The sequence below is a fragment of the Salvelinus fontinalis genome, chromosome 34, assembly GCF_029448725.1.
Source record: "Salvelinus fontinalis isolate EN_2023a chromosome 34, ASM2944872v1, whole genome shotgun sequence".
Classification (NCBI taxonomy): Eukaryota; Metazoa; Chordata; class Actinopteri; order Salmoniformes; family Salmonidae; genus Salvelinus; species Salvelinus fontinalis.
In genome coordinates, this window is record NC_074698.1 from 10,479,827 (window position 1) to 10,494,932 (window position 15,106).

A 15,106-nucleotide genomic window follows, 5' to 3' on the forward strand; every position below is an offset into this window, starting at 1 on the left:
AACATTCAACAGTGCCATCTGTTGGTCACGTGCTGCACATTATACTTTACGGCTACTGAGCTCCAGCAATGTAAACATTAAGTTGAAAACGTAAATCAGGTGAAAACCTCAGGATGCTTTTAGAATCCTTTTAAGAGGTGAAATATCATGCTGGGTTAGTTGGAGAGGATTAGAGCAGTGGAAAAGAGACCTCGGCAGAGCCTCAAGGAGTATAAGGTAAGGCACAACACACCCGGGTATAAGTACCCTACTGTAAGGACTTAGGCTACCTGATCTCACCTTGGCTGCAACATTTCACCCCCTAAGAATAAACCCTGGGATGTTATGTAACCACTACTGAGCTCTCTGTTCTGTCCACTAGTTTGTTACCTGTGCTTGTAATTTCTGGTCATTATACTCAATTTGGAGAGCCTCAACGCACAGTTTGTTTATCTAATGTTAAAGTCACACTGTTATAGTGGTTTAAGCATATTTTTCCTTTTCATATAAATGGAGATATCAATACAAAATGCCCTGAAGTATTACTGCTGTTACATGTCATTATAATGTTGTGAAGGAGATCCTTCTGATATTCTATTAACATAAATAGACACACAGCAAATGTAAAAATCAACAAGTGTACATTTATTGAATCAGTAGATATTACATGTTGGTAGTGTACACCCACAGAGAAAGTCTGGCCACATAGCATATTTCCGTATGAAAGGTGCCTTTCTCAAGCATTTGGCTGCCTCCCTGTCGCATTTGCAGAGAATCTTCTCACATTTGTCCTTGAGATCATCTGGAATGAAAAGAGGGTTAAGTGGGTGAGTAGTTTCCTTAAATGACAGCTGATGTGAAAGGAGTGATCTGTGGAGGATATGAAGGAAACACTCTGAGGTTTAGAAATGTTTGAAAATGTCTGATGCTCAAATAAACACCGTAAACATCCTGAACTGTGTTGCTTGTCCTATGTGCTTTTGCGATTAGCAATTATGGTGAGAGCTTAAAATACCTGAAAATGTGGGTGAGAAATTATTCCTTTCGTGCCAACTCCCTCCCAGCACTCCCGTCCCCTATAATGTCTGCAGTGTTTGTAAACTACTCAGATGTTTGTTGATGACACATCTGTTATTTTCCATGCACTGAAAAGACCCATTCATTTTCAACAGCAAAACTAAACCAAAATGACAAAGTCATAGCATGCAGTATTTTCTTTCTCTAAATGACCACACCTCTGTAAGGGGAGGGATAGGCTTACTCAGCTTGATTTAATCATTATGTCTCATTCATGTGCATAAAACCGAGATAGCATACCACATTCTGCAGTCCTGTCTTCACATGTCCATTGATACTTTCTTGTCTTGGTTCGGCAACCAGCAATTTCTGCATCTCCGTAGCAGCAGTCATGTTTGTGACAGCACCTTAATGAAGGAAAAAATACACTACCGTAACACTTAAAACAGAGCATTATAAGAACAATTTGCTGTCTCAGTGATGCACTACATAAGTAATACAGTTCCTTTTTCTAGTTGAAAAAATACCCAATTAAAACTATAATTGTATAAATAATGTTTGAGAAACTACTAACTGAAAAGGCAGAGACTGGGCGTTTTTCCATATGATTGTAGCTTGGACCAACAGCAGCTCTATTTAAAACAAAAGGAAGTGAAAGAGGATGGGCTCAACTATTGTTAGTAGGCAGGCCTGTGAGAGATCTGGAGGCTGGAGGTTCTGTAGTTTAACGGTTTTGTTGGAGTTCATGTCTGTGATTAGCGGACAGAAGGAAGTTATGGTTAGGATTTTGGGTGTGGGAGCGCTGGTTGTGCATGTCTATTTCCAAATATCCAATTGACAGGAGGGAAAAACCTCAAAAGAAAACCCCAAATGATACACTTTGCAGTTTGAACTGCATCGCATAATGCAGGTTGTTATTGTGGCCTACCAGACTGAACAGTTGATTGAGGGGTTTTTCATTCAGTGGCACTCTAAATGATCTGAGTTTGTTATGAAATGGCACGCCCCCAAAATATATATATGTTTATAACATGTTTATAACACATCACTACAACTATATAGCTCAGTCATACATCATCAGCTTCACAGAACATGCCAGACTTTTACGTGCTAGAACATCTTATCGCGCCTCTGTCCCACTGCCTCACCAGTCTGCTTTATCCCTGGGCCAACCCTGACCCCCCAGTCCACAGTAGCAGCCATACATCATATAAGCCAGGGCTGATCTGCCTGTGCTGCACTTGATGACTCCTGCCAGCTCCAGTAGCCCTCTCTTAGTTCGTGGGGGCCTCTGCAGTGCCATAGAGGCTATTACCACTGCAACAACAACAACAACAACAGAAGAAGAACATGAAACTCAGCGCATCACATGTACACCAATCACGTGTGCACACATCATGTTCAAAATGTGCACTTGCTTATACTTGTCTGTATGTAGCAGCCTTGCTTAGTATGTGCCATTTGCTTCATACTATCTCTTTAGTCATATGTCATCAAGTGAATATTGAGAAGTGTAGCTCTGTGATTAGTCTCTCATATGAAAATGATCCTGAATGTCTAAGTGTTCAAAGTGTATGGATGGACATGCTGTATTATGACAAATCTATTTATGAAGTGACAACCTAATATTGCAATTGCAAGCCTGGAGAAGTCCCTCACATTTTCCAAGAAAGATGCTCTTTGTAATGGGGAATATTTAAGACGAATTAAGTTCATATTCAGTTAAGAGTAATAAACACAATGCTTTGCAAATGTTTATGTTTTCCCTTTCTGTCAGACACATGATTTCCAGTGTTCTATTTGTGACACTCATTTGTGTAAGGGTTGATGGTCACTAGACCTGTCACTGAATGTTGTGGATTGTTCTCATATCGTTTGATAGTGATTGACGCCAGAGCTACTGAAGGTACAAGGACTGAGGTCACAATGACATTAGGAGCACCGTGATTCTGTAGCAGCTGGCAAAGTCACTGTCTTTTGTTTGACTTCGTACAAGCCTCTCAGGCTGATGTTTAGAGAACATTTGATGCTGTCTGATTAATATATAAGTATCTTCGCAGAGAAGGCCCGTTCAAAGTTTTCTATGCTTCTATGCTGGGGTGTCTCCTTTTTGCAACATGTATTAAACCAAATATGTTTATGATTGACTATAATTTCTCTGACACTGATATTTTTAGACAACCATAGCGTATGAAATTAATACAATACAAAACAACATCACACGTTTTATGGCACTGCTCTCCTTTTTGTTCAGCTGGAAATTCCCTTTACACTCTTATACTCTGGTCTAGTTCTATAACCTCTTTTCCCAGATCAAATTAACATGAATTTGTAATGTGCATATTAGTTGTCAACATACAAGACATGGCAATTGACATTGGTAGTGATTTGTTAAATCATTAAACATGTATTGTAGTGAAAATTCAACCATAAAAGGAGCTCTATATAAAGATCACAAGATTATTGAAATAAAAGATTCAAACATTTCAAGATGATACAGTTGTATTGTTTTGTGAAATGAAGGAGTTGAATCCTCAGACTATAACAGATCTAAGTTCCTTTCATGTTAGATCTCTGAAGGCACTCATAACATTGTCCTTTAACATTACTTCACTCCCTCTCAATCCCTCTTAATCATTCCCTGCAAAATGTGTTAAAAAGGTAAAGAAATTCAAGCTGCAATTTACCAGAGAACAGTAGAAGTATCCGATAAAGTGCAGGCATGGTGTGCAAGAGGGAATGTGCATGCCCTGCTGCTTATTTCCACTCTGGTGGACATAGGCATTCATTTCAGTGGAGAGTTTTTTTTAGTGTCTGGTTTGAATAATCTCCTGAGCATCATTCCCTCCTCCTCTCAGAATAATCTGCTGTAAACTAATCCTTGAACACTTATCTGAACTTGGTTTGAGTTCCCTCTCTGTTAGAATCACCCCAGAGTCCATCATTTAGTATTACTTAAAGCCAATTGCTAAATGACTTTTGTTCAGATTCCCGAAAGACCATGGACTTCAGCTCAGGACTAATGCCACGTAGAAATACTAGAAGTAGGTCTAATTGATCAATAGATGAATGGCTGCGGTCCTTGTTTTATCATGTCAACAGCCTTATTGCATGCAATTCCTCACAGAAAACATGTTCATGAAGGCCCAGCAAGTCAACTGTGTCAAAGGGTTGTATATAATGCTATATTTCCGTTAATAATTCAAATGAATTATATTTATTTGTTGACATTTCAAGATCTCGTCATGTACATAGATAGCACTGTAATTTCATAGTTTACTAAAGTAGAAAATCAGAACACAGCTTGTGGTCAACAGGGGGCCCTGTTTCCTCGAATAAGTATGGAATCTAAGCAAACATGAAAAACGTCAGGCCAGAGATCAGGCCACATCATGATTCGTGTCCCCAGCACTCAAGAAATTACTGATGCTGGCCAGGGAACAAATCATACATCTTAATCTGTACTCATTTAGGTGTGGACTTTTTTTTTTTACATCTAAATATTTCTTAAGGGTGAGCATGTTTTAAATGTCATTATTTGTAAGATACCTAACTAGCTAGTTTGCTATCTAGCTGTTAGCTACATTGCTAACAGCCATGTACTGTAGCTAGCTCACTTGCATCTCCCGCCTGACATATTGATAACTAGCTTGCTAGAAAGCTAGCTAACGTTACTGTAGAATAATGTACAGGTACTCTACTAGTGAACGTTATCTTTGACAAGCATGTAACTGTAAACGCTATAGCCATGGCTATCTAGCAATCACATTGCATACTGTTTGTGTTTAGAATATCAACACCTTTCTCGTGCCAGATCGGTTAGTCTAATTTAGTTAAGCTAGCCTACCTAGGTTGAGGTATTTGTTCGACCTAGACACTAGCTAGCTACAACTCAGTGGGTATCGAGCATTTCCTCTGACGTTATGGGGCTAACTTGTGAGAGTGTACACTTTATAACGTTCGTCCAGGATCAATTCTTCCAACTACTGTACTGTAGATTTGTATAGCCAGACTCGTTGTCAGTCGTAAGCAGACTCACTTTAGCTAGTTAGATTTTCATCTTCTCGAAATATTGACCGATTACTTTTAGCTAACTCGCTTGTGAAGACGACATACAGGAAGTTCAAGGCATGACGAATTTAAAGCCATGGGTTTTCCAGGCTGTCGTATGCTTTGTTGAATTAGTAACACGTGAAGCCCGAAAAGTCATTTTCACCTGTTTAACGTTATACAAATTCAGGGTGGGAATTGTCTCATCTTTATATGAGTAGTTAATGAGTGAGTAACTTAATGAACATTTGGACGTATTCTTACTGTATGCTAGGCTTATGACAAAACGGTGTTGACAGTGATACAATTATACTCCGAGTAGGCCTAAACATGTTAAGTAGCAAGCTAACTAACTTTTAAAATGACATATTGTGTTGACAGAGACCAGGACCTAAAGAAACAGGTGAACATGTCAATCCTGTGTCAGGACCGAAGCGGTCGCTGGCAGGATATTCAGAATGGGCTGCAGTTCATCCAGTGAGTATGATCAGGACTCCCCAGTCCAAGTCAGTGTACCTAGGGAATGCAGATTGGTTGAGCGCATAGGGAAATCAGGCTACAGAGCTGTTGTCAGCCACCAAGGGCTGGTCTTGGGGGAAGAGAATTACAATTAATTTTTGCAGGAGACAGCCTAAGTGTTTGCATAGTGGTAACTGCCTGGAACTGTACAACAAGTCAGATGTTGAGCAATTTCTGGATCTTGTGCCTCAATGTGAGTAATATTGAAATTGTATTATTTGGGAAAAGATTACGATGTCCTTGAATGGTGTAACACTTGAATATGCTCATGTTTTCAGTGTCAACGGAAGGAGATCTAAGTTTGAACTTGTTTGTTTCTAGGTCAACTCTGCCCTATCCTGGAACTCAGGAACGATATGAGGTGATTATGCAATCAAGCCAAATGGCAGTACCTACATTAATGACTAATGCAGCTCAGAATGCGCCTCTTATTTTGGTATTTAGAAGTTGAATTTGTTTTTTCAGGTGTTCATTCAGGACCTTGTGAGGAATCTGTTTGGTGAAGGAAATGACGTGTTCAATGAAGGGGAATGGATGCGATCTATAGAAATGTACACTGAGGCCTTGAGCATAGCAGAATATGCAGACTCGGAAGACATCAGTGTACCTACTGGAACGTTGGAAAAGCTGTATGCCAATCGAGCTGCTGCTTACTTGAACATAGTACCGGTAAGTCAGGTTTAAGAAAGTGGTGTGTTTTGTCTTACATTTTTGAATGAAGTATTATTTATTTTCTGTTCAAAAAGTGGTATAATTTGGGAATTTTATTTCAGGGTCTGCATGATGAAGCACTAGTAGACTGTGAGAAAGCTCTTCAATTGAATGAGGGAAACCATAGAGCTCTTTATAGGAAAGCCAGAGCCTTGAAAGAGATGGGCAGGCATAAAGAGGCCTATGAGGCTGTAGCGAAGTGCTCCCTTGCAGTGCCTCAGGTGAGACCGCAGAGAAAATATACCATGTGATAAGGTTTTGTAGATTGTTTGTTTTATTGTCCTAAGTTCATAATCTTTATTGTCAATATGTGATTGTTTTTTCAGGATCCCAATGTCATACGATTGACTCAGGACCTGGCCAAAATGTTGGGATTGAAAATCCGTAAAGCCTATGTCAGGAGTAAGGTGAGCGTGTACTGTGTTGAGTATGAATTATGGCACATAGGCTACTTCAGTATGTGGCTTAGTATCTAACCTTGAGACATTTCTTTCAACAGCCTGCCTTAAATGTTTTGCCTGGATCAAGCTATTCAGGTGCATCCAATGACAAGGTAAAGGGAATTCCATTTCTTTGTGGGAATCCGCACACGATACAGATTACTTGCACCAAGTGGACGTGGTGTACCAGCAAGTAAAGATTTTAAGAGCATTCTTTTTTATTTGTTTCAGTCTCATGGATCTACATCTGTGGAAGATATAGAAATTGGTAAGACATTCTGTGATTTTAGTTTGAGTAATTTACTTAAAGGCCCAGTGCAGTCAAATGTGTTTTTCCTGTGTTTTGTATACACTGAGTGGAATGGTAGAAACCATGTTTGATATGTGTTTGATCCCATTCCAATAGCGCCTTTCCAGCCGTTATTATGAGCCATCCTCCCCTCAGCAGCCGCCACTGTTTTTAAGCCTTGAGACGATTGAGACATGGATTGTGAATGTGTGCCATTCAGAGGGTGAATGGAAAAGACAAAATATTTAAGTGCCTTTGAACAGGGTATGGTAGTAGGTGCCAGGCTCACCGGTTTGTGTGAAGAACTGCAACGCTGCTGGGTCTTTCACGCTCAATAGTTTCCCCTGTGTATCAAGAATGGTCCACCACCCAAAGGACATTCAGCCAACTTGACACAACTGTGGGAAGCCTTGGAGTCAACAATGGCCAGCATCCCTCTGGAACGCTTTCGACACCTTGTAGAGTCCATGCCCCGACGAATTGAGGGAGGTGCGCAACTCCATATTAGGAAGGTTTTCCTAATGTTTGGAATACTCAGTGTATGTTTCTACCATGAAGTTGGAATAATACTGTAAAATTATTATGAAAATTTTAATGCCCTTTTAGTGTAAGAGCTGTTTGAAAAGGCCGCCTGAAATTTCAGGCTGTTTTGGTGGGATGGAATTTTGGCCTGCCTTGCTAAATTAGGTAATAGACCAATAGATGGGTTGGCTGACATCACATAAATGATACACGTGCATTGACGTGGCTGGAAGGGGTGCGTTGTTATGATTCTGAACGGTCAGATGGCTAGTAACAGTGACAAGAAGCTGCCATGTGTGGAATTGTAGTAAGCTTGCTTCAACTCTTTGTATATTGTTATTGATACCATGTCTTGTTTTGACTGTCATGTCTATGCTGATATGGCAAAAAATTCCTAGCTAGCTAACCAACAACTGTAACTGTAACATATAAAGGAAATCAGTCAATTGAAATAAATAAATTGGGCCCTAATCTATGGATTTCACATGACTGGCCAGGGGTGCAGCCATGGGTGGGTCTGGGAGGGTGTAGGCCCACTAGGCCCACCCACTGGGGAGCCAGGCCTAGCCAATGAGTGAATCTTTTACCCACAAAGGGCTTTATCACAGACAGAAATACTCCTCAGAAATACTCCTTTTTAAATTGTGTAACTAATTTGAATTGAAAACAAACACAGTAAGTTACTTCGTTGTTACCCAGAAATGATTTGCTGAGAGAAAAACGGCTGCATTGGAACTTTTAAAGGGGGACGGTCTTGTTACAGAAAATAATATGTTCCAAATTCCCATCTGTGTTGTAGAAGTGAATCAGCCCCCTCAGGAAACTGATGGTCCAGACCCAGCCCCCCCAAGCCTAGACCCATTGGCAGCCATGAAGGTGCATCCCCCTCGGAATGAGAGAATAGAAGCTGAATCCCCCCCTGTCAGCATCATCCCTTCTGTCTCGCCTGTTGAGGTTCACACCCCAGAGCCCATTCATGTTCCGGTGCCCCTGCCTATGCCTACGTTGGTCAATGGTGCCAGAGCCAGCCCTACCCAGTCTTACCATATGCCAATGCAAAAGTCTCGCGCGGACTTCGATGCCGAAATTATTGGAGATGACCTGGATGATCTGCTGGACCAAGCTGGCCCCGGGCCCACAGAATCTCCCATGGTAGGTTCATGGGAGATTGCTGCTAATGTAAGAAGCTTTTTTTTGTACTTTTTTTGCACATTCAATTATAGTTATTTATCTGTTTTTGTTTTAAATTTGTCCTTTTCACTATCATGTTAAAACAATATCTAATGTAGAGTGTATTGTTCTCTCTAGGTCATTCCCACCATGAAGGGCCCTATCCCTTTTCCAACCAGTGCCCCTTCAAATTCCATGTCTAGTCCTTTCCTTATGCCATCTCACATGAACCCCTTTATGCATGTGGCATCACAGTGCACAGTGACTCTGCCTCCTCCCTACCACAAGCCACAAGCCAGCGGGTACTCTTTAGGTCTGGACACCTTCGGGGTCTCCTCTCCATTGGATTCACTGGATAGTCTCTCCATGTCAGAACCTCAGACAGGTATGCAAGGAGTTGCATACAGCCAGTTTAACGGTAATAACTCTCGAATGTGTTGAACATTTGTTACTATCCTTATATCTTATATTTGGGGCGGCACGTAGCCTAGCTCTTGAGAGCCAGTAAGTAGTAAGCTGGTTCGAATTCCCGAGATGACTAGGTGAAAAATCTGTCCATACGCCCTTGAGCAAGGCACTTAACCTTAATTGCTCCTGTAAGTCGCTCTGGATAAGAGGGTGCTAAATGACTCAAATGTAAATAACTTCTTATTGGATAGTGGAATCTCAATGGCTAACAAATTTGGATTTTGACAAACCAATCAACTGAAATTTGATTTTGTTATTTACTTTTCATAAACTTTTTGTCAATGTTGTCTCTGATTGTATTTTTCTCCCCCCCCCCCCCCCCCAAATCTAGGATATAGTCAGCATTCATTCATGCAGGTGAGTTTAGCTTGTCTAGTCTTCATGTCCCACTGATATTTTCACAACAGTACCTTGCGTTATATGTCGTTTAGTTTTTCTTGTCTATTTAAAAGAAGAAAAAAAATCATGATATTTGTTTCCCCTCCAGTTGACTGACCATGATAAGCCAATGGGAATGGCCCTGGGGATGCCAGATGTAACCCCCCTCCCTGCTATTGTGGATCTGTCCAAAAATCCCCTGGCTGATACTCATGAATTCAAACAGGCATGCTCAAACTGCTATGTCAAAACTGGTAAGAACGTGCTTTATGTAATATAAACGCAACATGCAACAATTTCAAAGATTTTACTGAGTTACAGTTCATTCACGGAAATCAGTCAATGGAAATAAATGATTTAGGCCCTAATCTATGGATTTCACATGACTGGGCAGGGGTTAATTTCAGCTCATGAAACATGGGACCAACACTTTACATGTTGCGTTTTATATTTTTGTTCACTGTATATGAATAAATCTATTTTGCTTGTTGTGCGACATCTAAGAGCATGAAACTGGGTTGATGTATGGGACATGATAATTATTGTATGTGAAAGCTCATGTTGACATCCTATCACTAGGGCTTGGAGTGTTGGATTTCACACTCTATACCGAAGAGCACAAATGCAAGAAGGACATATTACTTGGAAGGATAAAAAATCAACCAGACAAGTCATGGAGGCTGATCAGACCCAGACCGACAAAATCCCAGTATGTTGGACCATACTACATCTGCAAAGGTAAGCCTTGAAAATACTATTACTATAATAATACCACTGCTACTCCAATACTACTACTATAATAATACTACTACTACTCCAATACTACTACTCCAATGTGCTTCATGGTCCGTCTGTGCCAGTGTTCAGCTGCCTATGGAGATTATTAACTAAAACGATGACCTTGTAGATGTCGCCATTGGAGAGGGGTGCAGGTACCCTGGTCACTGCACATTTGCCTACTGCCAAGAGGAGATTGATGTTTGGTCCCTGGAGCGCAAAGGCTTCATCTGCAGAGACTTTCTCTTTGATCCATTTGGGCCCACCAGTAAGATCAATCTGACTGTCCCCAAGATCCTACAGGAGCATCACGGCATATTCATGTTCCTCTGCGGAGTAAGTTGGGCTTTTTTAATGTAAAAAAAAAAAAACGTGTGATGTGTTCCTCCTGTAATGGGGTGTCTTCATTGATAAGTTGCCGAGTCTGTCTTATTGCATTGCCATTGTTGTGGTAGAGCAGCAAGGGTGCACAACTCTGGTTCTTGTGTGCTGCAGTGGATGCTTGGTTTTGCCTTTTTATCAGCCCAGAATAATAGTGTGTGGACTCTAGACAATCCATTATATTAAGTGTCAGGGAGAAATGAAAACCGGCAGGACTGAGGACATCTGACTGGAGTGGAGCCACCACTGTGTTATAGAGAGAAAGTTTGACTTGAAGTTCCGCTGATATAACCTGACTTTAACCACATCTTGTATCCTCATTCTTCTCACGAGCAATAGAATTCCACGGTAACAATGATGCTGAGACTACGATTTCTTTCTGTTTTTAAAAGTATGCCAAACAAAAACCAATTATTGCCAAGTTAAAGTATACAAATCTATGCACTAGAACAAGTTTAAACAATTTCCACGGATAAAAAAATTGAATGAAACATTTACTTGAAGAGCAGTGCAGATACAAAGTTTGGTAACAGAATTACGGTTAGTTGTTTTTGCCGTCATTCTGTTACCGTGGAATAACCCTAATACAACACTAACGTTGACTGTCATATTACTGCCTCTGGTATAACCTTCAGCGTCAGTTTTATGAGTGGGAGCTGTGCCCTTTATTAAAACCTCTACTGTGTGTAGTGTCCTGTAAGAGGTGTTCATCCCTCTAATGTATCTGGTCTGATCTCCAGGTGTGTTTTGATCACAAACCCAGAATAATCAGCAAAACCAATAAGGACAACCCATCTCTTTGCTCTCACCCCGTGACAAAACATGCCTTTGAAGATCAGAAGTAAGCCATTTCACTTGTTTACACATGCTGAGAGATGCAGAGGTTTTTAAGTGAATTAAGCAGCGGTCTACCTTGTAAGTGAGGGTTTGTGGCTGACCGCTCTGGTTCCTCTGGTAATTAAAAACTTTCTTATACTGTAAGAATGTTCATTTTGGAAACACAAACTCGACTAAACATTGTGTATAGTTTTGTAGCATAACTGCAAGGGGAATTCAAACAGACTTTTTCTCTGAATCTTAATTTTGTGAAGAATGTAGGTGGGTTTTTGAGTTTTGGCAACTATAGTTTTTTGTTGCGTTAAGCCCACTAGTGTATATTGTAACATGATTCTATGCTCTGCACAGTGAGGTTGTGAACTTGATATGAGTTATTGTGCTTTTCAGGTGCCTGGTCCACATTCTGAGGGAGAACACTGTGCGCTACTCCAAAATCCGTCCGTACAGTCCGCAGAACCAGATGGACATCTGTCGGCATGAGGTGCGCTATGGCTGTGTGCGGGAAGACGAGTGCTTCTATGCCCACAGCCTGGTCGAGCTGAAGGTGTGGATGATGCAGCACCAGCTAGGTACGCTCTTACCACCTATTAAAGGTGCCTTCAAATAGCATCTAATCAAAGAATGTTATAGGTAATTCAACAAGATTACTTTTCCCAGTAAGATGTTGCCGTAGCACACAGCCGTAGCGCACAGCCGTAGCGCACAGCCGTAGCGCACAGCCGTAGCGCACAGCCGTAGCACACAGCCGTAGCTCACAGACATGGCAGCTCTGCTTCTAGCTCCTAAGCAACTACTCAGTATTTTGTTTTTGTGTGTGTTATTTCTTACCTTATTAGCCCAGAACATTTTTTTGTGTTATTACATACGGAAAGAGTTTTTTTTTTTTTTAAGGACCTTCTTGTAACTTTTGTGGGTTTTCTAAGTGAACATCCCTCTTAAAACTCTTTGCAATCTGTTTATGATCATATAGGCATCACTCCTGAAAATATAGTCCTTGAGGCCAATAGGTTTTGGAACATGGAGGCAGGCTCCCAAGGATCCCTGGTAAACAGTCATTGTACACAACACTAAATTCAGCAAATGCTTTATTTCCTAAATGTATTTCTAATGTTCATTTGACTGCAGATTTTCCACATGACGTAACATAAACCATTTATTTTGTGTCATTCCAGCAATTCACCACACCACTGAAGAGGTTTGGACCCCCAAATCTGAAGATGCAGTTTGTGTGTGGGCAGTGTTGGAGAAACGGACAAGTTAGTGAGGCAGACAAGAACAAGAAGTACTGCACTGCCAAAGCCAGGCATTCGTGAGTAGTTCTCTCCCATGAAACCATTTCAGGACAATTTGAATAATGAGCCTGGTCAGCATAGTGAATTTCATCTGACCTGTGTTGCAGGTGGTCAAAAGACAAACGAGTGGTGCTGGTGAGTTCCATCGAACGCAAGAAGTGGACAACGATCCGCCCTCTCCCAACAAAGAAGCCCATCCCGTCTCAGTTTGAGGTAGGCCTAGGAGGGCTGCAAATGCTCCCAGAGCAACTGGTCTGACCACATACTCAGCTGACTCGTATGGGGAATCCCCCAGAGAGCATCATGTTTTGTCCTCGTGTAAAGTGCTTATGTTTTTTGTGTGTGTGTGTGTTTTACTTACAGATTTGTATGCACGTGTCTACTGGCAAAAAGTGCCAGTACATCGGAAACTGCACATTTGCACACAGCACAGAGGAAAGGGACCTGTGGACATACATGAAAGAGAACAACAGTGAGTTCATGTTACAGATGGACTGTAGTATTTGTACAGCAGTTCATGCCTGTGTGATGTACAATAAATGTATTATGATGAGTAATACAAACTTAATCAGATACTAAACTGTGTGTGTCCATTTAGTTCCCGACATGGAGCAGCTGTATGAGCACTGGCTGCAGTCTCAGAAGCCTGGCTGGAGCGAGGAGGCCTCCAACAGCACCATCAAGGAGAACGGGAAGCAGATCCACATGCCCACAGACTATGCTGAGGAGGTGGTAAGCAATCTTTGTTTTAACCACGCCCAGATGGTTATATAACCGTCAACATGCTGTAAGTGACCACAAACCTTCATCATGCTAATATCATCTTGATGCTATCTGTTATGCTAGGCTGGCAACCACTGTTGGCTTTGTGGTAAGAACTGCAACAGTGACAGGCAGTGGCAGCAGCATATCACCTCAGAAAAACACAGAGAGAAAGTGTTTAACTCTGAAGACGATCAGAACTGCTGGCAGTATCGCTTCCCCACTGGCACCTTCAGAGTTTGCGAGAGGTAAGGTTTCTATGCTAATTCAACATTTATTTAGGTCACTGGTGCCTAATTTGGTTACTGGAAATGGTGTTATTGGTGACTGACATTTCTGATACTGCATCCATTTCCACAGATACCTTAAAGGCACTTGCACAGAGGAGGAGTTGTGTAAGCTGGCTCATGGAAACGAGGAACTAAAGGAATGGACGGAGCGCAGAGAGTTCCTTTTGATGAAACTGGCCAAAGCAAGAAAAGACCATCTTATAGCCCCAAATGACAATGACTTTGGCAAATATAGTTTTCTGCTTAAAGACATAAAGTAATGATTTGATGACAATGATTAAGTTGGAATGCAATATATTTTGCAGTGTTAAGTAAGAGGTTCAGGTTAGCCTTTGGGAGGCTACCTATTAAGAGGAGAGATGCAGATCACAGCTTGATTTGAATGGAAAGTACAAAGTTGGCCATGTGTTCCAAATGATCAGAGCTGTGTTCCTCTTTTCACAGATAAAGAGATGCACCATTGCCTTTTACGTAACGTAGCAATCATTGACGCGTCACAAAGATTGCTTGTCATAAAATGGATTGATGACCTGTTCAGAGAAGCCAAAGCATGGGGTAGACACTATCAGAACAGCTCTTATGTCAAAAGGTGACTTAAAAGGCTTGTTTTGTATGAGTTAAGAAAGGTTCTTATGACGTCTCCTTTTTGTTTCATACGATTCATAAGTCTGAAGATTGGAATGTTTGAAATGGAATTCTACGTCCTTTCACAAATTATGTTCACGTAGGTCTTTTTCGTTATTTCCATAATTTGTTGCATTTATGCCTGTTGGTTTTGGAAGATGCCGACCAACCAAAATAAAATATTGATTTATTGTGTCAAGTATTGGTTTTGTACTTGTTCATTAATGTAGCAGCCTAACAAATGTAGTTTGACATTCTATGCAATGTGCTTAGTTGTCATGAAGTCTAAAATGGAAGAGCTTTCACAAAGTGTGGTATAAAGAATACCATGGTTTGTGGGATGACAAATAGTCGAGTTCCTGACTGACTACATTGCAGATGCATGCCAGATCTTACAACTCCTGGATAGGTATTTTACGTATCAGCTAACCACACACTATATATACACAAAAGTTTGGACACCTTCAAATTAGTGTATTTGACTTTCAGCCACACTCGTTGCTGACAGGTGTGTAAAATTGAGCACACAGCCATGTAATCTACATAGGTAAACATTGGCAGTAGAATGGCCATACTGATGAACTCAGTGACTTTCAACGT

General features: G+C 41.0%; 2 protein-coding genes across 7 annotated transcripts; one reads left to right on the forward strand and one right to left on the reverse strand.

Moving 5' to 3' along the window:
• Positions 1–603: 603 nt before the first annotated feature.
• Positions 604–4,331, reverse strand: LOC129833065 (phospholipase A2-like). The gene is made up of 4 exons (XM_055897333.1): positions 3,684–4,331; positions 2,145–2,313; positions 1,297–1,403; positions 604–781 (listed from the first exon to the last, which is right to left on the reverse strand). Exons 1-4 carry the CDS (start codon positions 3,718–3,720, stop codon positions 633–635), a joined length of 462 nt encoding a protein of 153 aa, XP_055753308.1. The 5' UTR covers positions 3,721–4,331; the 3' UTR covers positions 604–632.
• On the forward strand, positions 4,325–14,705 carry LOC129833064 (zinc finger CCCH domain-containing protein 7A-like). 6 transcript variants are annotated; one of them, XM_055897327.1, is made up of 23 exons: positions 4,325–4,469; positions 5,428–5,523; positions 5,887–5,926; positions 6,031–6,234; positions 6,339–6,497; positions 6,603–6,683; positions 6,776–6,829; positions 6,948–6,984; positions 8,327–8,706; positions 8,836–9,115; positions 9,497–9,522; positions 9,653–9,797; positions 10,123–10,281; positions 10,451–10,656; positions 11,442–11,542; positions 11,926–12,107; positions 12,509–12,582; positions 12,711–12,847; positions 12,938–13,043; positions 13,194–13,302; positions 13,429–13,562; positions 13,677–13,840; positions 13,953–14,705. In XM_055897327.1, the coding sequence occupies exons 1-23, from the start codon at positions 4,423–4,425 to the stop codon at positions 14,140–14,142; spliced, it is 3,111 nt and encodes a 1,036-aa protein (XP_055753302.1). In that variant the 5' UTR covers positions 4,325–4,422; the 3' UTR covers positions 14,143–14,705. The 6 variants fall into 6 exon arrangements, with proteins under 6 accessions (XP_055753302.1, XP_055753304.1, XP_055753303.1 ...); XM_055897329.1 differs by having other exon boundaries at positions 8,836–9,082; XM_055897328.1 differs by having other exon boundaries at positions 8,327–8,679.
• The last annotated feature ends 401 nt before the right edge of the window (positions 14,706–15,106 follow it).